The following is a 23,439-nucleotide window of genomic DNA, read 5'->3' as shown; positions in this document are numbered from 1 at the left end:
TGTTTACTTAAGCCAGCTAATTTTAACTTTTATTCCTTACATTTACGATCACAGCTTCATATTAGTTGACACAGGCAACATTTCTCTGAAATTCCTGGATTGTTTCAAACTCTCTTTCTACATCTGAACTTTACCCTACTGCTGTGTTTGTTGGTCGACAGTTAGTTTGATGTTGGCATGTTGTAAATTTGTAAATACTTTGTGCAATCTTTTCCTACGTGTGTGTGTGTGTGATACAATCCTCTGTGTATTATACAACCATCTGTGTGTGATACAATCATATGTGTGTTATACAACCATCTGTGTGTGATACAATCCTCTGTGTGATACAATCATATGTGTGTGATACAATCATATATGTGGTTGTGTTGCTGAAAGAAGACCTTTTATAGATTTGGATTGAATAAAAATATGTTGACACTGGTGATGATGTGAACGAAATTCAGTTTGAAGAGACTCCATGAATAGCGTGATGGATTAAAGGGAGACTAAACCCCCGTTGTTCCGCAATGACACAATTCCATCATGAATGAGTGCTAGTGTTTATACGGCATTAGTGAGTGAGTGAGTTCAGTTTTACGCCGCTTTTAGCAATATTCCAGCAATATCACGGCGCGGACACCAGAAATGGGCTTCACACTTTATACGGCATTAAGAGGGTACGAATCCCAATCAGGCTTGTCGCGGAATGACACATGCGTACCATCGAGACGATGTGAACGTGTAATCAGAAGAATAAATAACTCGTACACAGATCTACCCCATACATTTATTTTAATGACTCCAGTGTTTAGCTAGGATTAATCCTTTGGCCGGTGGATCTGCTCCAGTTAAGGTCAGATCTACACTTGATGAAGAGGAAACAAAATTGGAATAATATCAGTATGACCAAGTCAGCAATCACCTATAGTCTTGCTGCCCTATATGTCTAGTTGTTCCAACTGCCAAGGCCTTAAATATCGGGGGCATTGTATGTAACCGTATCGACATTGTTTGAGCAAATAACTGGACATTTCTAACTTACATATAGAATAATGCCAGAAAGTGTCACATATAAGAGCAGAACGTGCCACGTATAAGACCAGAATGTGCCACATATAAGACCAGAATGTGCCACGTATAAGACCAGAATGTGCCACGTATAAGACCAGAATGTGCCACATATAAGACCAGAATGTGCCACATATAAGACCAGAATGTGCCACGTATAAGACCAGAATGTGCCACATATAAGACCAGAATGTGCCACGTATAAGACCAGAATGTGCCACGTATAAGACCAGAATGTGCCACGTATAAGACCAGAATGTGCCACGTATAAGACCAGAATGTGCCACGTATAAGACCAGAATGTGCCACGTATAAGACCAGAATGTGTCACATATAAGACCAGAATGTGTCACATATAGACCAGAATGTGCCACATATAAGACCAGAATGTGACACGTATAAGACCAGAATGTGTCACATATAAGATCACAACGTGACACATTTCAGAATGTAACTGAGGAAGAAATCTGCCACAACATCAAAAGTTTAAACCATTGACCTGACAATAAAACATAAGGCATGTTCATTTCTCCTTTATACTGGATATGGGGCGGTGGGGTAGCCTTGTGGTTTGAGCATTCGCTCGTCACGCCTAAAACCCGGTTTCGATTCCCCACATGGGTACAATGTGTGAAGCCCATTTCTGGTGCCCCCCGTCGTGATATTGCTGGAATATTGCTACAAGCGGCGTAAAACCAAACTCACTCATTCACTCATTATACTGGACATACACAAGTATATATATTGCAGGGCTAAGCAAGTGTACCACCAAATCACTGTCTCAGAGAATAGCCATTCCCTTAACACAATCAAGGAAGGATTTTCTGTATATTCCCAACAATATTTGAGACAAGTGAAAATGATATTATGTGTATTCTAAAAAAACCATTTAGTTGAATTATAGACAATTCTGTCAAAGCATTATATTTTTAACTTTTAAATCACTATCCGACACGACAAGCTTCAGGAAAAAACTTCATTTCATTATCCTTGACATTATACACTGAAATGGTGGTATATAGCTGCACCTTCAGTTGGTCAGGACAGATTGTCAAAAATGAAAGCAAATGTTATCTGCAGTTTTTCTGAGAAAAAACATGTCAAATCCCCATAGGAACGTTTATGATAAAAACTGGGGATGTGAGATGTATGCAAGAGAAATGCATCTCCCTTGGGGACCAGTTGCGCCCCCTGTCATTCTGATCTGCTTACGAGTCAGAAATGTCTCCTCGGATTGGCAAGAAGTTAAACATGGCAATTTTGACAAGAAGTTTAACCTTCATGTGTATCGATGATCTCGTATAGTTCAATAATGGTTGGTTGGTTGGTTGTTGTTTAACGTCGCACGCAGCAATAGTCCGGCTATAAGGCGGCGGTCTGTAAATAATCCAGTCTGGACCAGACAATCCAGTGATCAACAGCATGAGCATCGATCTACGCAATTGGGATACGATGACATGTGTCAACCAAGTCAGCGAGCCTGACCACCCGATCCCGTTCGTCGACTCTTACGACACGCATGGGTTACTGAAGACCAATTCTAATCCGGATCTTCACGGGTCAGGGCCCCGTTTCACAAAGCTCTCGTAAGCCTAAGATCTCGTAACTGTTCTCGTAGCATTCGTACCTCCTATGTTACAGTATCTTAGGCTTACGAGAGTTTTGTGAAACGGGGCCCTGTTCAATAATGGTCAAACAGGCCATTCCACTGATTAACCCTCCTGAAATAGAAATAAAAGAGACCGGTTACCCACTGCACCCAGTACACACTAGATCTAAGATTCACAGTGGCAAGTAAAATCCATAAGAGTGTTTGAGGACAGATATTGCTTCAGCTTCTCCTTTATATCGAGCAGTATTCCAGCAAGTCTTAAGTTTGGTGTCTACATTCACAACCTTGGGGGAACGAGGTCCATCTAGGAAGAGTTCATACAACGGGGAACGGTTGTCTCTCTATAGGGTAATAGTGTTCACAGCCTTAGTAAAGCTTTCAAACAGGTTTCAAATGTGACGATTCAGTGATATAATTGATGCTATTTCCTATTTTAACTTCTAGTATATGGGGCGGTGGGGTAGCCTAATGGTTAAAGCGTTTGCTCGTCACGCCGAAGACCCGGGTTCGATTCCTCACATGGGTACAATGTGTGAAGCCCATTTCTGGTGTCCCCCGCCGTGATATTGCTGGAATATTGCTAAAAGCGGCGTAAAAACCAAACTCACTCACTTCTAGTATATGCTCTCGGGATTGTTTAGGTGAATATTTGACTTGCCTTTGCATGTATTTGTGACGGGCATCAGTGTTGGGGAAGATAAGATTGGGATACGATGACAGGTGTCAACCAGGTCAACTACCCTGACCACCGACCCGTTAGTCGCCTCTTACAAGCATGGGTTGCTGAAGATCCATTTTAACCGGATCTTCACAGGTAATAGACTTGTAGGAAAGTGATGAATGCAAATTAGGTCATCACAGCAGGTGACCTGTAAACAATTCTCTTTTTACCGTGTGGTACTTTGGTCCGTTAAATTAATCTGACATGTACCACTCAACTGCTGGGCAAAAGAGAGTATACTCCTGAAAATTGGATTTGACCTAACAATTAGAAACGTAACCGGTATTACGCTCCGAAAAGCTGCAAACTTAAGTTCCAAAATACAACTCTGACGCCCTGGTCAAATCATCGTATGAAAATACAGCGTTTGTTTCATTTCTCGCCACCACGAAATATGCCTGTAGACTTTCTATTTTTTTCAAAAGCGGCATTACACCAAATTCATTCCAAATGTTTAAGTGAGTGAGTGAGAGGTTTTACTACACTTTTAGTCCGTCATACAGACCCTGAAACAAATATATCCAAAACGCCCATGCAAGTCTAGAATATGTGGCAAGTCTAGATTTCCATAGTTTCAGAAAATGAAGAAAGTCTCGGGGCTCCTTTTCATTATATTTTATTATTATTATGCATGAACATTTTTTTTCTGTAAAATAAGTTTATTTCAAAGACTAGATGTTAGTCTACACCACCTTTAGCAATGGTGGAACAGCGAGCACGCATGTACCCATGAGGGGAATCGAACCCGGATCTTAAAAGCGAACGCTTAACCGTTAGGTTACCCCAACGCCCTTTGTTAGAAATAATTACACTTGTGAATCCGCAGTAAGCCCCATAGTCTGTCTCACAATCCGTGAACCATGTTATTTTCCCTGCAGCCCCTCCCTGCCATGCTAAAGCCCTAAATGAAGCAAGTCTAGATTTCTCCAGGTTCTGAATCTCTGGTCTCCCTGGGGCTTCTTTTCAATTTAAATGGGTTTATTTGTTACACTCAAAATTATATATATATATATTCAGAGACTATGCGTTAGTCTATACGCCCAACATCTCGTCGATTGGTGTTCTGCAGCGAGGGATGAAATTCTCTCCACAATATACATGTAAGTGTGTTGTGTGTAAAGGAGGGCGTCGCATGGGTATGACACAACCTGGATGAAGAAATTGATTTATATTCTGGTACAGTGAATCTCGTTACCTTGAAGTCCCGGGGCACGATACAATATTGTAAAATGTTTCAGATCGATACAAGATCGATATGGATGTTGCCATGATTCAAAAGGTCCGGATAAGTCGACATATCATTGTAACATTTTCGATATGAGAAGCAGAATATTGCAACTACCGTCATGATGGATATCAACTGTAGTCGATTCTTGTCGCCACACTTCAAACAGTATACTTTAATTGTCTACAGTCTCAATTTTTTTAAATCTACGCCTTTGTTGTGTTTCCACAGTAGGTATTGATTGCGCAGTCGGATTCATTTCAAATATTTCAGAACGAAATCTTTTTTCAAGAATAAAATATGCATGATATTGGAATATTGCCATTCAAGTCCACAGGGGTCTAGAAGGAGTGGGGTTGGTGGTGTGCGCATGCGTGCGTATCATTTTGTTTGTTTGTGAAGCGTAGTAAACATCCCTGGATTCGGAAGTTTTACATGTCGTAAACGTATTACAACACTTCTGCTCACCCATTTGGTGTTATACTCCGCAACAGTTCCACGATTATTGTGACGAAAGAATTATCAAGTTACGAAACTACTCGTAAAGGTCAGAGTTAGAATTGGTCTTCAGCAACCCATGCTTGTCGTACGGGATCGGGTGGTCAGGCTCGCTTACTTGGTTGACACATCGTATCCCAGCTGCGTAGATTGATGCTCATGCTGTTGATCACTGGATTGTCTGGTCCAGACTTGATTCTTACAGACCACCGCAATATAGTTGGAATATTGCCGCGAGCGACGTTAAACAATAAACATAAAATACAAAACTCGTCCCTCCAAAACTGAGTGTGTGAGTTTTGAACATAAAAATTAAATTAAATCTCAGACGTTTACCAATTTGATAAACTCCACAAGAAAGTATGAAGTGACGACATGCCTCGCACTTAAACCCAAGAATATATACTACCCATGAAAAGTTTAGACTCACTTTAAGCACTCACTATATGTGTTATACATATGGTTACAACGAAGATGAATTTCTCCTCTAACTTGGAGGAACCAACTGCAAACCTTATGGGCTGAATTCCACGAGGACCATGCATCAAAGTGCTGAAAGGCATGTGCAAATATCGTGCATGTGAACAGCTGCGTTTTGGTGTAAAGTTTTGTCACGAAAAATGTTCACTGTGTTTCATCATTTATTGAACTTATGACAATTATCTTTTCAACTTTATTAATTTTCTTTACAATACATCAGTTCATGTGTAAATAGTACCTTCAAACAGTATGGAATATTTTGCAGTAGGTGGTTACATTTACACTAGTGAGTCTAAACTTTATATACATTAGTGGTGGTCCGATTAATTGAAATAATCGAAGATTGGTCGCAGTGACTAAACGACCAAGCAATCGATCATGTTTTCTCATAATCGAACGCAAACAATTCTGGAACACTTGTTTGCATTAACAATATTTTTCATAAGGTTGGTTTTGTCTGTTACATTTCATGAGTACCACAAGCTCGTTCCAAGTCATGGTTGAATTTATCTTCAAGACTCCAAGAAATTAGTGTTCCTAACCTACTAGTCATCCTTTAAAGATGTGAAATTTGCCAATGCCTTTTGTGCAATTTGCAAAAACACCAAAGAACTACAGGGTTTTTTCTTTATTTTTTTTGTCCATTAACAAAAATAATCAGGAAAATTAAATAAATGACGCTAACCAATTATTTTCGATGATTGATTGGTTGTAATGAACCAATCATCAATTATGAGATTTTGACCAATTCCCAGCACTAATATACATGTATACATATAACCCTGATATCATAGGGTGTTGTACCAGAGAAACTATATACACAGTATACCATGTTCATATTGTTATATCTAAACTGAAGCATAATTAACCTCATCATTATTGTCATTATTTTGTTAGCATGAAATAATAATTCATCAATATTGCAATTTATGCAGGATCTCACTTTGTAGAACTTAAAAACAACATACATCCAGTAATGGAAATTATCTCTAGAAACTTTGGTCAAACTGTTATACTTTATTTGTATGAATATACATTTATGCATAAACGTGTAAATTTAAAAAAGATATAAACGTTTTTAAAAAATTACATTTATCCAACATGCAATAGAAATGCATTCAACGTGCCTCCACCTTCTAGTGTCTGTCATTCGATTAGTGCAACCTGAATACACACCCATTGCTGTGCGGTGACTGGCTCTAACAGCAGTCTCATATTTATCAAAGAAAACTAGATAGAAGTGGTTTTCAATCAGTGTCGCCATCACTGTAGGGTGTTGTTGTTGAATCATTTCGTAAATAACAACAAACCATGATCATAAGAACACATGACGTACATATACTGCTCCACTTTTCAATGGGATATTTGCATCTTCCTATACTACACGGAGCTGTGGGGTAGCCTTGTGGTTAAAGCGTTCGCTTGTTACGCCGAAGACCAGGGTTCGATTCCCCACATGGGTACAATGTGTGAAGTGCATTTCTACTGTCCCCCGCCGTGATACTGCTGGAATATTGCTATAGACGGTGTATAACTAAACTCACTCACTCACCCTGTTACAGTGTTGATAGTCAGCATCCCTGGAATATTGCTAAAAGCGGCGTAAAATTAAAGTCACTCACTCCTATAGTACATAAAACATATACACTATAAATCAGGAGTATGTCTAACTGGAATGACGGCATAATATAACCAGTAAGGTCACTGAACTGCCTCGAGTCTCCGCCACTTCGTGATGTTTTAATGCTGTAGTCGTGCATAATAAAGTCGATACATACTCCTGATCTGCTTGTTCTTTGTTGAGGATTGATTTCAGCTTCCTTTAATGAACTCATCAATCTCAGGGTATTCTAATTCCTTGATCAGACGGGTGAAGCCAGGTCGTTGATATTCCTCGATAATATCCTTGGTGACAGCACGCTGCCTTGAGGTACGCCTTGCAAATAAAGGGACAATACTCTTTTGTTGAACGAATCCACAACCACCATGCCTACATAAACATAATGTGTTTAGGAATCACTTGAAAACAGAAATTTGGAAACGTCCAAACTTCTTTATCATAAAGTTCCAGGTACCTCTACTATAACTGTTTCTTTTGATGCCATTTGAAACGAAGCATAAAAATATCAACGGTTTGCTTCAAATGCTTAAGTCGTTTACCTAACCAACTGACGCTAAATCTTTGAGGGACATTTAGAAGTTGGATCACTGAAGAAGGAGAACAATATATGGATAAACAACTTCTTTTTTTCAGTGGGAGCGACGTTTCGGTGCCTGCACTTGCTTGATATCGGTTTAAGAACCGACACCAAAACGTCGCTCCCACTTTAATAAAGGAGTTGTTCATTTTCGCATTGTTATCCTTCCTTCCAACTGACGCTTGATGAAAGAGGTTTCCTTGTCAATAAAAGCTCAGTGCGTACTTGCGTCATGTGTTGGTTCATTTAGGGTGATATGTGAGAGCGGAATCTTCCGAAAGCCATTACTAATTAAGTGATGCCATAATGATAGGCAGGCAGGTTCTTGACGGTGGTTGCCAGAGAGACTGACGATGGATTGAGTTTAAACAAATGGCAACTTTGACCCAATATATTTATCATTATTTGATCATTTTCTTTCACTTTACTTAAGTCCTTTGTATTATGAAACCACCCCCCACCCCCCTTTATAGAGTGATGTTTGTTTGTTTGTTGTCAGCAATATTCCGGCGGTCTGTAAATAATCGAGTATGGATCAGATAATCCAATGATTGATAGTATAAGCATTGATCTACGCAACTGGGATACGATTACAAACATCAACCATGTCAGTCTCCTGATCCCATGAGTTGGCTCTGACCACAAGCATTGGTTGTTCAAGATGAGTTCTAACCCGGATCTTAAAGGGTTTTATAGCGAGGGGGTCAAACATTAAACTAGCACAACGTCAGTATCCCCTTCTAAAAAGAACCTACAATGTTCAATGTTTCTCGCCTTCAGTTCAGTGTCATTTGACTTGAGAGCTATTTTCAACATCATGCTTTTGGAATCGGGTTCAAATCAACGCAAATGCGACGAGTAAGGTATCAAGTATATATCTGATTATAAAAGAGACATACTTATACAGTAGGGGTAGATTAATATGTCATTTGATCTCTGTTATTGAAGTCTGGTGTCCTTTGGTCTAATTCACTAGTCTCTCGGGTCCGCTTGTGTCATTCCGCTATCTGCATACATCGGTCAGCGATTGAATACGTGGGTAAGGGATACTGAATCTGTGAGCCATGTAACGCCGTTAGCCATTAGGATCGACGAGACTGCGGATCTTGGTACGGTCAAGGTAGACAACTCTGCACGTCTTAAAACAGTGAAATATACCTCCTGGACCCCAACGTCCTTGGAACGAGTACTACAACAACAAATATAGATTTATGACCGTATCGTATTCGTTAATTGTGATTAATAAGTATCGTACTTAATCTATATTTTTTTACTGTTACAGACGCGGCGTTCAAGCTCCGCCCTCAGTTTTCCTTCCACCCCAGCCGTCAGCCCCAGGCCCCACCGACCCGCTCTAGGGGCAGGGACAAATCAGGAGTCTTTTGGTTAGACTTGGACACCCACCAACACACATCGATCTGACCAAGGAACTCTATACTCTACCTGGAGCATAATGAATCTGTCACCGGTGGAATGGAGCGCATAGTGTGACGATCCAGTGGAGACAACTAGAGGGAGTTTGTGTCAAGGGACATAACTCTAATATCCGTTTGTCGGTTTGTGATTTTAAACGATGGCGAAATAGTCGTCAGAAAAGAAAGGATACATACACTGTTGCTCTTTCATCGATTTGTACTGTAACGTATGTATTCAGGCAGTTGACATGGATCACAGTCATTCCAGTTTACTTACACATGATCCAGGAACCCTTGAACTGTGCGTGATATTTCAAAGGAACTCAAGAACTGTGATACATTCCCGAGGACGTACAAAAACCTAACACGAGACTTTACGAGATTTTATCTCACCTGAACACAACGTTTTGGAGACTTTATGTCGTGGCGAGTCGTACGTTTTCGAACAAAGCTTTTTTTCCCTAATTCAGGTTTTACTTTTTTTACTTTTTTTCAAAGCTGGCTCACATCCAGTCTTTCATTCCCGATCATACATATGACCTGTTTTAAACATCATTCGTGGCTAAAATGAATGTGAAAGCCGAATTTCGAAACGATCTGAGAATCTAATATTATTAGCTATCAAAATCAACATGGGCCAAAGACGTACGCATGTGAAGAATGCGTCATTAAACCTCTTAATTCAGCATTTTGGTCACATTCCATTCTAACTAATGTCCTGAATCCGATAACCTTCATGACAATTTCTATAAGTTTGCTCAATTATTAAATAATGCAGTTCCCGAAGGGCCTTATATCTTACCGTGTCCTTCGTTTCATCCGGAGTTCGGTATGCGTACTTTAAAAAATAAATAATTTAATTTAATAAAAAATAATTTACTTGAATCCAATATGACTGCTGTAGCGGCCATATTGGATTCAAGTAAATTATTTTCCAAACCAAATGCAGTCATGGAAGCTGAAATTTGCAGATAATCCTATGCGCTATGGTTGTCGTGTCTTCTACAACGAAGTCAAAGAAGTCAAAGAAGTTTTGTGTTGTCCTTACAATACTTATCAACTTGTCATGTTTTAGTTTGGCTTCCAAATGAAAATATATGGCTTTTGACCCGAGCCCAAAAACATCTTATTAGATTTCAATGTTATTTTTATATTTGTCAAACTTCAACAGTTTTACTTATAGGTCGAAAAGTTTGTTTAAAAAGCACATACTTATAGTGATTATCCACAAAAGACTGCATGGAATAATATTTATTAATATCCATAAAAGAATATATAAATTGTGCAGATGAAACAATGGGTAATATTACCATACTGAGCACATTACCCCGCAGTATATTAATACTAACATACAAAACAAAACCCAGTGTGTTTGTTAGTTATTTACGAAACATTCTTATATCGGTTTAAGTAAATGTACTTACTAATGTTTTAAGGTAATAAATGTATCCCCAAACCATTAGAGAATTACATGAGATTCCGCATGTAGATTTACAGTTTGGCTCATGAGTAATAAAGGTTAGGCATGGAGGAGACAGTAAGCACTTAGTGATATCATTTTTAACATTCGCATACCTCCTTTATAGGGTAACAGGGGGCGGTGGGTTAGTCCAGTCGCTGAAGCGTTAGCTCCTCATGCTGAAGACCGGGGTTCGATTTCCCACAATGTCTGATGACCATTTCTGGTGTCCCCGCCGTGATATTCCTGGAATATTGCTAAGAGGGGCGTTAGACCAGCTGACACACTTTAAGGCAACAATTTGTACAGCGACGTATACGAAACAACGAAAGGTCTGACAGTACAAAGTACTCCTGACAATGATATGGGTAATTTAAGAGCATTGTCAGAGTACATGTACTTGTAATTATTTATGGGTGGTTCTCTGACATTCCAACGTCTACCTAGCGTTAAAGTTAACGCGGGGCTTTATCCCAAGCAGAAGCTAGCCGCACTTATACATTCTAGTATAACTTTCAGTTGGTTGTTATAACTCTGGAAGTATGAGAAATGGAATTTAGACTTGAATTGGTCTGTTTTTCGGTAACTTTTGTCAGCCTATTAACGGTTTGATAACATTTGTAATTATTGGTCAAATACCAATTTGAAGTGTATAATTTTGCACGCCAATTTATGTAGTTATGTCTTGTATACTGATGGAAGGAGGCATGTTAGGTTACGTCTACTCTTATCTGTGTAACCCCGGTACAGAATATCTACCGTATTACTTCTAATACATGCCCCGGCGTCTATTAATTTCAGCCGTTGACCCGACTATTCAGTTTAATGCTATCTCAGTGGGAGCTTACAACCTTACCTAATCTCGAATGCTACAGTTATGCAAAGGGTTACAATGCCTAGCAGACTGATTGTATTATCGTACCTCAAATACCAGGAACTTTATCCTAGCCCCGTATCAGCCTGGGCCTAGATTTTCGAAGCTCTCTTAGCGCTAAGATAGTCGTAAGTGCCATACATTAACATTAACTTACGACTATCTTAGCGCTAAGAGAGCTTCGAAAATCTAGGTTCAGGGTTTCATTCACAAAGCTATCGTAGCGCTACGACTGTCGTAAGTCTGTTACAGTATAGGAGGTACGTACGACAGTCGTAGCGCTACGATAGCTTTGTGAAACTGGGCCCTATATAGTTGCTCATGATATCAACCCCTGGTTTGCCAGGGCCATACCCGATTATATACACATCACCAAGGTATATAACGTGACTTCGTTTCACTTGAACCATCAAAAGCACAACCAAAAGGACATGATTAGATGTTGCAAAAATTTAACCAAAACCTTCATTACCCAGGGTGAAATACTATCATTCTATAAGCAGGAATACCCAGGGCCCATTCACCACCCATGGTTTCGTTCCGGAAGTGACGTCAGGTTATTTATAGCACCACGTCAGAAGAATCGGGCTCAATTTAAGCATCTTTGCTATATATAGTAACAGTATAGTAATAGAACGCACTGGATAACAACAATTTAAACACTTGGGGAAAAGGTGGATGCATCAGCGTGCAAACATTGTCGATGGTGCCTTGATTATTGCAGTGAGAATCACATGGTTCGCCTTAACGTTATAAAAGACAGGTGAAAATTTGAACGTAATGTCTCACTTTGGTCTATAAATTTTCACAAGATGTATAACAGCAATAGAGGTGATAGTGAAGAATCCATAGGAATGATTTTCTGATTGTGGATAATCTTGAATTTGTAATTTTCAGTGAATAAAATACATAACAACCGTTTATTCTTTTCCTTTGCCAATATTTGGATGAGGGCCCACTTGCACGCTGTAGGAGCGTCGGAATTAGGATCATCGCAGCGCTATTTTGTACGTTTATTGGTTTGTTAAAATCGTACACCGCAGAGAATGGTAAGAGTGAGTGAGTGAGTTTAGTTTTACGCTTCGCTCAGCAATTTTCCAACTACATGACCCGGTGGTCTGTAAATAATAGAGTCTCGGCCTGACAATCCAGTGATTCACATCATTAGCATCGATCTGCGCATCTGGGATACGACATGCGTCAACCCAGTCAGCGAGTCTGACCACCCGATACCGCTACTCGCCTCTTACAAGCACCGGTTGCTGAAGACCTGGGCCTAGGTTTTCGAAACGTTCGTAGCCCTACGAACTTCTAAAGCCCATTCTTAACACATTGGCTACGATCAAAGTTAAGAATTCTTAGGGCTACGAACTTTTCGAAAATCTGGGCCCAGTTATAACCTGAATGCTCATGGGTTGAGTGCGTGAATATAGGTATGAAAATGGTGACAGTGTAATTATGTTGAAGACTTTCCAACATACATTTGAAGGCCGCCTGCTGCAGTGCAGGGTAAGTTCCTCTGCAGAACCCGAAACAGAGTCCGCCATACTTATGCAAAATCACACAACGTATGGTGGTGATTCCAACCACACCATAGCGGTGGAAATTGGCTGTACAATGAACCAATGTGGAAAACCGAACTCGGAACTTTGGCTAGAGCTTTGACCACAGGGCTGCCCCATGTCCAGTATACAGTAAACTACGGTTAAAACGAAGGGGGAGGGAGAGAGAGAAAGGGGAGGGAGAAAGAGGGGGAGAGAAAGAAGAGAGGGGTGGTGGAAAGAGTTTCAGCAGTTATAGGCGTGTACGTTATAAACGTAGTTTACCACTATAAACAAATTTCGTTTTAGACATTTATTTAAACAGTATTCCACGCAGTGTCCATGTTGAGAATAAGACCTGGATCTTCGGCAAAGTCTTCGTATTGATCATCGGATTGAAAATCAGCATGATCTTCGGAGTAACCACTCGACAAGCCCCCGACGGACAAAACAAAAGAACCTGCTCGTACGAAATCACGTAATTTTATATACGCTCTTGGGAAAAGGTTAGGCTCAAGTATTTTCATGTTTACGAACTTCCATCTATTGTCAGGAATATCTACATATCACATTAATTTCATTTGATAAATGTCAAATGTACGGCAGATACCTTTCGTAACATTTGTACAAGAACACTGTATGTTCATCAAGAAGGTACAGTGGAACAGTGTGAGTGGGTATGGTTTTACGCCGCTTTAAGCAAAAATCCAACAGTATCAAGGCTTCACACATTATACCCTAGTCTGTCTCACAGTCCCTGAACCACATTAATTTCCCTACTGCCAAGCCCTCTCTGCAGTGCTAAAGCCCTAAATAAAGCAAGTCTAGATTTCGTCAGGTTCAGAATCTCTGGTCTCCCTAGGGCTCCTTTTCAATATAAATGGGCTTGTTTGTTATTATCAAAATTATATATATTCAGAGACTAAGCCTTAGTCTAATTATACCCATGTGGGGACTTGAACCCTGGACTTTGGGGTGAAGCGCGAACGCTTTAACCACAAAGCTACGTACTGTGCACACCACTTTTTACGTTTATACCTTAAACTGATGTCAATTCTCAAATAGATATCACTTGCAACATAGGCCACAGTAGTGTTAGTAAACCGCAATGTTTTCGAAAATCGATTTTTCAAATACATGTACGCAACCAAGTGATATTTTACGCCCGTTTCCAAATCATGAAAAGTGTTTTCGGAAAAATAAAATTGTTCATAAATTTTTCAATTTTGTTTACGGTTCACGAGTGCGGAATAAAACATTAAAAATCTCGGACATCTTTTATTGTCTAGGTAACGTGAATTAAAGACAACACATCTGTAAAACGCAGATGGCAAGATTCCATTCACTTGAGTTTCTATGAAATATTTTAAAACGTTTGGTTTGTTTGTTGTTTAACCGGCACTCACTAATCAAGCAAATGACGGCGGTCTGTACATAATGGAGTCTGAGCAGATAATCCAGTGATCAACAGCATGAGCATCGCAATTGGGATACGATGACAAGTGTCAACAAAGTCAGCGAGCCTGACCACCCGATGCCGTTAGTCGCCTCTTACAACAAGCATGGTTGCTGAAGATCAGTTCTAACACGATACATCTGACACAGCTGCATTGTGATACCGATATCCGTTTAGTGAGCCACGTTCAAAGGATGAAAACATAACATCAACATGAACTTCCTCTGGTGAAGGGACAAAAAATTAAATTGCCCTGAAACTCCTGTTACATGTCCTCTTCCAGAAAACGCTGTCAAAATTGTCTCGGACAATGTATACACAAAGAACTTAGTTACGCACCCCCTGACACATTTCACGATTGATTGAGTCCCGATCTTAACCCTTTGGAGCATATCTGACTGACTAACTGAGTTTAGTTTTACGCCGCTTTTAGCAATATTCCAGCAATATTACGGCGGGGGACACCAGAAATGGGCTTCACACATTGTGCCCATGTGGGGAATCGAACCCGGATCTTCGGCGTGACGAGCCAACGCTTTAACCACTGGGCTACCCCCGGCCCCTGGAGCATATCTGGGACATGATTGGTCGTCATGTGCAACAAAGGGATCCTCCTGTGCAGAACCTGGTCCAATTGGAAGCTGCTTTACACATGAAATGGCGTAGACTGACCCTTCAGAGGATCAGGAGGATGACAGGGGGTATGAGGAGGAGAGTGCTGGCTGTCATACAGTCACATGGAGGTTACACTCGGTATTGACCTTGAATCGCGTGAGACTCTCAAAATAACATTTTGAATGTTCACCAATAAATTCAACATTAAACATTCCAAGGTCATGCTTGTACAGACATGGTTTTGTATGAAAATCAGTGGGTCTTTCTTAATGAGCAAATATCATAATAAAATCAACATGGATTCCAATTAGGTCGTATTTTTCATGAATCAAAGGATCATACGGGTCAGAAAAAAACACGTTTTTCCATCGTGGTCACCACGAGAAGTTTTATGTAGTGTTGAAAACCTATCATTGCAAAAATACAGGGGGTGCTTAATTAAGGTCTTTGTGTATAGTTTAATGGCAGACGCTGATATGAAAGGTGTCAATCGATGGGTTGAAGTGTGGACTGTAACAAGCAACTCCGTTACTCTCTCGGCAACATCGCCAACATATTGTCCATGCGGCCATTTCAAGAATCTTGAAAGTTGCCCTCTGACCTCAACTGCAGTGAAGTTCTTTTTGGTGAGTACGTCTTAAGGTGAGTACGTCTTAAGGAATGCCATCATTGTACATTTTGGAGACGTTTCCAAAATTTCCAAAATGATATACACTGTGCAAAATAAGTTGGGATATATTGTTTTCATGTAAAACTACGGAAATCTATGTCTGGGAATAAAGTAAGTGATTCACGTGGTACAGACAAATCAAAGATCCAAACACGGACAGCCATGAAGCAAGTGAGCACCTTGTGTAGCTGGAAGTGCTATGCCCGATTACCATGGGTTCCTGAAGATAATTCTAACCCAGATCACGAGGAAGATCAACAAGAAATCACACATGACAAGTATGTATTTCACATATCATTTATTTCTAGTTAGCTTGTGAAATAAATTGATACAAATTGTATAAGGTTTATAAAACATTAACATGACATTGTTAAATCATGGGCTGATTACACTGGCCACAGTGAGCAAGTGTCGCCATGTAACTTGCTCATGACTTTAGACAGAACATGGTAAGCTCTTATCAAACACAATGTACACTTGGAAAATATAGAAATCAGAATATTGTCCATTGAATGTCTGAAACTGACCATTTCATTTTTATTGGTTATATTTCAGTGTGTCCTGGATCTTATTTGAACACTAGACAAGGTTACTTAGTCGCAGATTACCCACAATTAATCGTGGCTGAGCAGGAAAGTATTTATGTGTTCATAGGAACATTGTTTTGATAATCCTGTGAGGGAAAATAGTGACTGAAATAAAAGTCAAAAGAATATTTAGTCAGAAACAGGATCCCCCCTCCTTACCACCTCCTCAGAAGACTGAACAGTTGGACCAGGAATTCATGTGATGCCTGTCTGGTCAGCTGATGTTCAGGAATTCATGTGATGCCTGGCTGGTCAGCTGATGTCCAGGAAGTCATGTGATGCCTGTCTGGTCAGCTGCTGATGTTAAGGAAGTCATGTGATGCCTGGCTGGTCAGCTGATGTTCAGGAAGTCATGTGATGCCTGGCTGGTCAGCTGATGTTCAGGAAGTCATGTGATGCCTGGCTGGTCAGCTGATGTTCAGGAAGTCATGTGATGCCTGGCTGGTCAGCTGATGTCCAGGAAGTCATGTGATGTCTGGCTGGTCAGCTGATGTCCAGGAAGTCATGTGATGCCTGGCTGGTCAGCTGAGGTCCAGGAATTCATGTTATTTTGCATGATGTCCCTGATAGATGACAGTCAAGCCATCATGTTCACCAAATTCACATGGAAACAACTTGACCTTGACATGAACAACAAACACCCACGTGCTGACTCACACCCCAAGGCCTTTTGGGTTTTTTATGGTTTACAATTTGATGTACATGGTCTGGAAAAAGATAAAGGACTTTATATTGATGAATGAAAAACATCAAGTAAAATATGACAGAACTGAAAAAAATATCTGAATGACACTTTAAGGTAAACCACCAATTACTACAGAGAAGGACACAGTATGTGTCATGTTTTTAATTTCATCTAAACATGGCACATGCTCACCCCAAAATTAGTTTTGTTAAATTCATTTATTTTGGGGAGTAATGTAGGATGATTTTATAAACCAACTTTATAAAAAAACAAAAGTTCGAAGGGAAATCAATATAGTAGTAAATATGGCACATGGAACTGTTATTCTTGGTGTGTGACAAGATCAAAACAGATAAACAGATAAAAAACATCCACGGTCCAGGTCCCACCTCACGGACATCCTGTTACATAATCAGATATTGCCTTTTGCTCATTGATATGCATGAAATGGCATGTGTACATTTAGGATCATATACTGAAGGAAACAAGAAAGGGAACACTTCATGGCAGTGTTCCCTTAGTTATTCTCAGATTTCCTCCCACAGCGCTATTCAAAGCTGGTGATGAAAACTGGAAAATGTTAAAGGAATGCTTGAATTTTCCTGTGTTCCTTTATTTGTTTCTCTTAGGATATTTGAAGTGCGGGTGCTGTTATACTAAACCTCAGTACCAGGAATGTCATAATTCTGTTACCATGGTTAAGTGAGTGAGTAAGCAAGAAACGTTTTTAAGCACTTATGCAATATTAAGGAGGGAACTCCAAAAAAATGCTTCACACATTATACACATGGATAATCAAACCCAGGACCTCAGTTTGGTGAGCAAACACTTTAACTGCTAGGCTAGCCCACTATCCCTTACTTGGTGATGGTAGAGTTCTGATTACCTTATTGCTTCGTATAATAGGACCCATGAAAAGATGATAGAAAGGAAAGAAACCACTTGAGTTACCATTTACATACAGATATATACTGGTATCGCACATAAGATGGTTTTATGAGATGATATAAATGTGTTTAAAGCATACACTCCTGTTAGAAAGAGCCATATGACTACAACATGTGTTTTAAAGCAAAGGTAAAAAGGCAGAAAATATATATCTGAAACAACGGCTTATGAAGAATTTGTACAACAGTAACATGTCCAGTTGGAAATAGTTTTATAAGCAGAAATAAATTGCATGCATATCTTATAAGATGCCATAGTGAGCACCAATTACTTTTCTGAGTAGAATTCATATTAGGTACTCATAAATAAATGTGCAAGGATGAGGCATGTTTTTCTTGGGAAAATATTGTTGTGAAAAAAATAAGCTAGTATCCGAATACTAATTAGTTACATAATGAACATGCTTTTCACAGTCTTAATGGATAGCACCTTTAAGAAATACTTCTTTTAGTATACACATCTTTTATAAATGTTTCTTGGGAACCTTTTCCAAAGAAAATAAAGTTCGGAACCATAAATATTTTGGGGGTTATTCTTATGATATAGCGCTCAGACTTCGTTAACAAAACTATCTCCCTAAATACTCCCTGTCCTTAACTGTTTTGCTCATGACAAATTCTTTGTTTGAAAACAATTATTATGAGCTAGTAATACATTTTTCTTTTATTTCAAAGAATACCAAGAAACACAATTGTGTAAACACTATACTTGCCACCTAAATAACATGATGATTGCCAAACATGTCACTTGATAAATAAAAGTTTGTTTCACACGAAATGGGATATTGGAACAAAATGTTTCTTTAATTAGCAATATAATGACAGACACCCCCACCCAACATTTCCCCATTTGGGGTTGTAGCACGACCTGCAATAAGATCCTCATTAAATTTGGGTTAAACTGTTACACACAAGAAGTTGTATTGGGCCAAGCAACAAAGCAGCTGTTGGTAGTGTCTTGCAACAGAATGACTATCACTTCTTGACTTACCTACATACACTTGGGTACATGTTGTGCACTGCTTGCAATATATTTCTATATAGAAGACATTTTTCAGTCTGTGTATACTGTATCAGCTTTCTGACATAAAGTTGTTCTTGTTTACAAAGTCGCAATCATATTGAAAAGCAGAAACCTACTTTATACATTTTGTTAAGCAGCAAGTATTCCAATGTTTGTAAAGTCTATTCATATACTATGTACCATGTGGATTTACACACCATTAACAGTGGGTCTATGCACAATGTTACCTGTAGATCCATGTTGTATTGTGAGTTTACATACCATGTTAACAGTGGATCTATGTACAAGGCTAACTGTGGACCTGTGTACCATGCTGTGGATCCATGTCCCATGTTAACTGTGGATGTACATACCATGTTAACAGTGGATCCATGTACAAGGCTAACTGTGGACCATGCAGTGGATCCATGTCCCATGTTAACTGTGGATGTACATACCATGTTAACAGTGGATCCATGTACAAGGCTAACTGTGGACCTGTGTACCATGCTGTGGATCCATGTCCCATGTTAACTGTGGATGTACATACCATGTAAACAGTGGATCCATGTACAAGGCTAACTGTGGACCTGTGTACCATGCTGTGGATCCATGTCCCATGTTAACTGTGGATGTACATACCATGTTAACAGTGGATCTATGTACAATGTTAACTGTGGACCTGTGTACCATGTTAACTGTAGATCCATCTCCCATGTTAACTGTGGATGTACATACCATGTTAACAGTGGATCTATGTACAATGTTAACTGTGGACCATGTCCCATGTTAACAGTGGATCCATGTACAAGGCTAACTGTGGACCTGTGTACCATGCTGTGGATCCATGTCCCATGTTAACTGTGGATGTACATACCATGTTAACAGTGGATCTATGTACAAGGCTAACTGTGGACCTGTGTACCATGTTAACAGTGGATCCATGTACAATGCTAATTGTGGACCTGTGTACCATGCTGTGGATCCATGTCCCATGTTAACTGTGGATGTACATACCATGTTAACAGTGGATCCATGTACAAGGCTAACTGTGGACTTGTGTACCATGCTGTGGATCCATGTACAAGGCTAACTGTGGACCTGTGTACCATGCTGTGGATCCATGTCCCATGTTTACTGTGGATGTACATACCATGTTAACAGTGGATCCATGTACAAGGCTAACTGTGGACCTGTGTACCATGCTGTGGATCCATGTCCCATGTTAACTGTGGATGTACATACCATGTTAACAGTGGATCCATGTACAAGGCTAACTGTGGACCTGTGTACCATGCTGTGGATCCATGTCCCATGTTAACTGTGGATGTACATACCATGTTAACAGTGGATCCATGTACAAGGCTAACTGTGGACCTGTGTACCATGTTAACTGTAGATCCATCTCCCATGTTAACTGTGGACGTACATACCATGTTAACAGTGGATCCATGTTCATGGCTAACTGTGGACCTGTGTATGCCATGTTAACATGTACATACCATAACTGTGGACCTGTGTAACCATGCTGTGGATCCATGTCCCATGTTAACTGTGGATGTACATACCATGTTAACAGTGGATCCATGTACAAGGCTAACTGTGGACCTGTGTACCATGCTGTGGATCCATGTCCTAACTGTGGACCTGTGTACCATGCTGTGGATCCATGGTCCCATGTTAACTGTGGATGTACATACCATGTAAACAGTGGATCCATGTACAAGGCTAACTGTGGACCTGTGTACCATGCTGTGGATCCATCTCCCATGTTAACTGTGGATGTACATACTGTGGACCTGTGTACCATGCTGTGGATCCATGTCCCATGTTAACTGTGGATGTACATACCATGTAAACAGTGGATCCATGTACAAGGCTAACTGTGGGCCTGTGTACCATGCTGTGGATCCATGTCCCATGTTAACTGTGGATGTACATACCATGTCCCATAACTGTGGACCTGTGTACCATGCTGTGGATCCATGTCCCATGTTAACTGTGGATGTACCACCATGTTAACAGTGGATCCATGTACAAGGCTAACTGTGGACCTGTGTACCATGCTGTGGATCCATCTCCCATGTTAACTGTGGATGTACATACCATGTTAACAGTGGATCCATGTACAAGGCTAACTGTGGACCTGTGTACCATGCTGTGGATCCATGTCCCATGTTAACTGTGGATGTACATACCATGTAAACAGTGGATCCATGTACAAGGCTAACTGTGGACCATGCTGTGGATCCATGTACCATGTAAACTGTGGATCCATGTACAATGTTAACTGTGGATCCATGTCCCATGTCAACTGTGGATTTGTACCATGTTAACTGTGGATCCATCTCCCATGTTAACTGTGGATTTGTACCATGTTAACTGTGGATTTGTACCATGTTAACTGTGGATTTGTACCATGTTAACTGTGGCTATTGAATGACATAAATGCCAACATTGAAGTACAGTTAACTATGGCCATAACCAACTCGAAATAAACCACTAATTTCAGCTCATTATAAAAATAGTTCACTATACACACTTCAACTAAAACACACAAGTGTCAAGGATCCCCCCAAATACAGTTCGTACTATCTGTCACTTAGCTATAAGCATGTCCATTATAAATGTAGTTAATCGTACATGGAACACATAGTAATACAAAGCCTTATTGCAAAAATAAATACTAGTAGCCAGACACTTTATTTGCATAGTTAACATGCACAGATATGGGTCTATAATCAGACAGTATGTTGTGAAAGACAAACACATACAGGCATACAATGATATACGACCTTGACCCTTACCAATGATATATGACCTTGACCCTTGCAGATTTAGTAAGACAAGATTTGAGACAAATATATTGATTTGACAGGAACTAACAGATAATCACTGAAATATTCACAAGCATGTATACCCTGCCCTGCCCTTCACACAGCAGTAATCAGGTTGTCGTTGTACTGTTGGTTTGACAACTGAGCATTGATGAAGAAGACAAAGTTCACATCAGCACACAAATGATGAATTTCATGAGTTACAAAAAACCTTTTATATGTTACAAATCATTGCTGTAACATGACTGTAACAGCTCATGATGGAATGGTTAAACAAGACATATCAGTCAAAAATCTTGGTGAAATCAAAACAAACATTTCATTGTCAGTCCAACTTGAAAAATGACAGATCAGTACCTTAAAAAATGGCTAGCAGCAGCATGATGTTACAACAAATGACACAGCCTTAATCATGTAAACAAGGCTACATAATTCTAAAGTGTGAATTTAATCTATTCCATAAAACAATATACCACCACAAACGAGCGAATTCACTTGACCATCATAGAAATCTTCATTCTATAACGATAAATACCCTTGACCATTGACCTTGGTTTCGCAAATAACCTGACCTTAATCTCCCTATCCCATCAATAAGCTCACTCATGACAGTAACTTAAGTGAACTTGTAACTTTTATCCTGTCAAATGGGATTTAAAACTAAGCTCAGGTTGCTACAGGTCATGGATATTTATCATATACTGAGGGAAACAAATAAGGGAACACATGAAAGCACAAGCGTTCCTTTATTCTTCCTCCACAAGCCTTGTATTGCACTGTAGGCGAAAATTAGAGAATAAACAAAGGAACACTGCTCTGAACTGGTGTTCCCTTATTTGTTTCCCTCAGTATAATATAAAGAAAATATAATACACTAGATTCTTGAGGATGTCACTTGCAATGTGTCTTACTGAGCATTCGGTGCAGACATTTATGGAAGAATATACACAGGCAAGAGCCCTCAAAGACTTCAGACATGCTAAGGAACTGTGGAACCTGAGGACACTAAGTTGAAGGTTCTGATGGAAGGCACACACAGATCTCTCACACTGATCGCAGAGAGGTAGGTTGCAGTGTGTGGCTGCCTGGAATGGATCGCCTGATTGGTGGAGGCAGGTGCAGGGTCAGAGGTCACTGTGTATTGAGGTCTCGCCAGCATTATCTGCTGAGTTGGAACAATGTTTGGTTTGGCAGTGGCAGTTGGTCCAGAGTCACCAGCACTGCAATATCAGAGGCTCGGAAATATGGGTGACTTGTCCAACCTGTTGACAGTGACCGAGTGATGAGATGGGTTTAATGGCTCTTAAACAGTATTATAGCTGTATCATGTCACACCAACAAATTGTGGTGTCTAAATGCCATTTCACTTTCAGGGCTGTGGGACTAGAACCATCACATCAAGACAAGTACATGTAGGCAGATTTCCTTCCCCAGGATTTCATTTCCCCTCCCATAATGGTGAATGATGTTCTACTGGGTCCGACTCATTATTATGATGCATATGCCGTATGGATCCTTTCAACTCCCCCGTATACTGTACACGGTGTTAACGTGGGCATTTTTTAC

General features: G+C 39.9%; 1 protein-coding gene and 1 long non-coding RNA gene across 12 annotated transcripts in view; one reads left to right on the top strand and one right to left on the bottom strand.

Annotated features, from left to right (window-relative positions):
• The window catches only part of LOC124289156, a 120,316-nt gene extending 110,655 nt beyond the window's left edge, over positions 1–9,661 (top strand). For all 5 annotated transcript variants that reach the window (XM_046725766.1, XM_046725765.1, XM_046725762.1 and 2 more), the window contains one exon: positions 9,067–9,661. In XM_046725766.1, coding sequence (XP_046581722.1) covers positions 9,067–9,206 — 140 coding nt within the window. In that variant the 3' untranslated portion in view covers positions 9,207–9,661. The remainder of the gene's footprint in view (positions 1–9,066) is intronic.
• A 9,702-nt stretch (positions 9,662–19,363) lies between these two features.
• Positions 19,364–21,237, bottom strand: LOC124289153. Of its 7 annotated transcripts, XR_006901607.1 has the most exons (6): positions 21,008–21,048; positions 20,561–20,644; positions 20,230–20,413; positions 20,010–20,085; positions 19,635–19,953; positions 19,364–19,534 (listed from the first exon to the last, which is right to left on the bottom strand). It is a non-coding gene; the product is annotated as an uncharacterized LOC124289153 (long non-coding RNA). The 7 variants fall into 7 exon arrangements; XR_006901606.1 differs by lacking the exon at positions 21,008–21,048 and adding an exon at positions 21,191–21,237 and having other exon boundaries at positions 19,364–19,953; XR_006901605.1 differs by having other exon boundaries at positions 19,364–19,953.
• Between the last annotated feature and the right edge of the window lie 2,202 nt (positions 21,238–23,439).

This window comes from Haliotis rubra, unplaced genomic scaffold, assembly GCF_003918875.1.
Source record: "Haliotis rubra isolate DU_JTF1 unplaced genomic scaffold, ASM391887v1 Scf434, whole genome shotgun sequence".
Classification (NCBI taxonomy): Eukaryota; Metazoa; Mollusca; class Gastropoda; order Lepetellida; family Haliotidae; genus Haliotis; species Haliotis rubra.
Note: the sequence above shows the minus strand (reverse complement) of the source record. Positions and strands in the feature narration are given on the sequence as shown.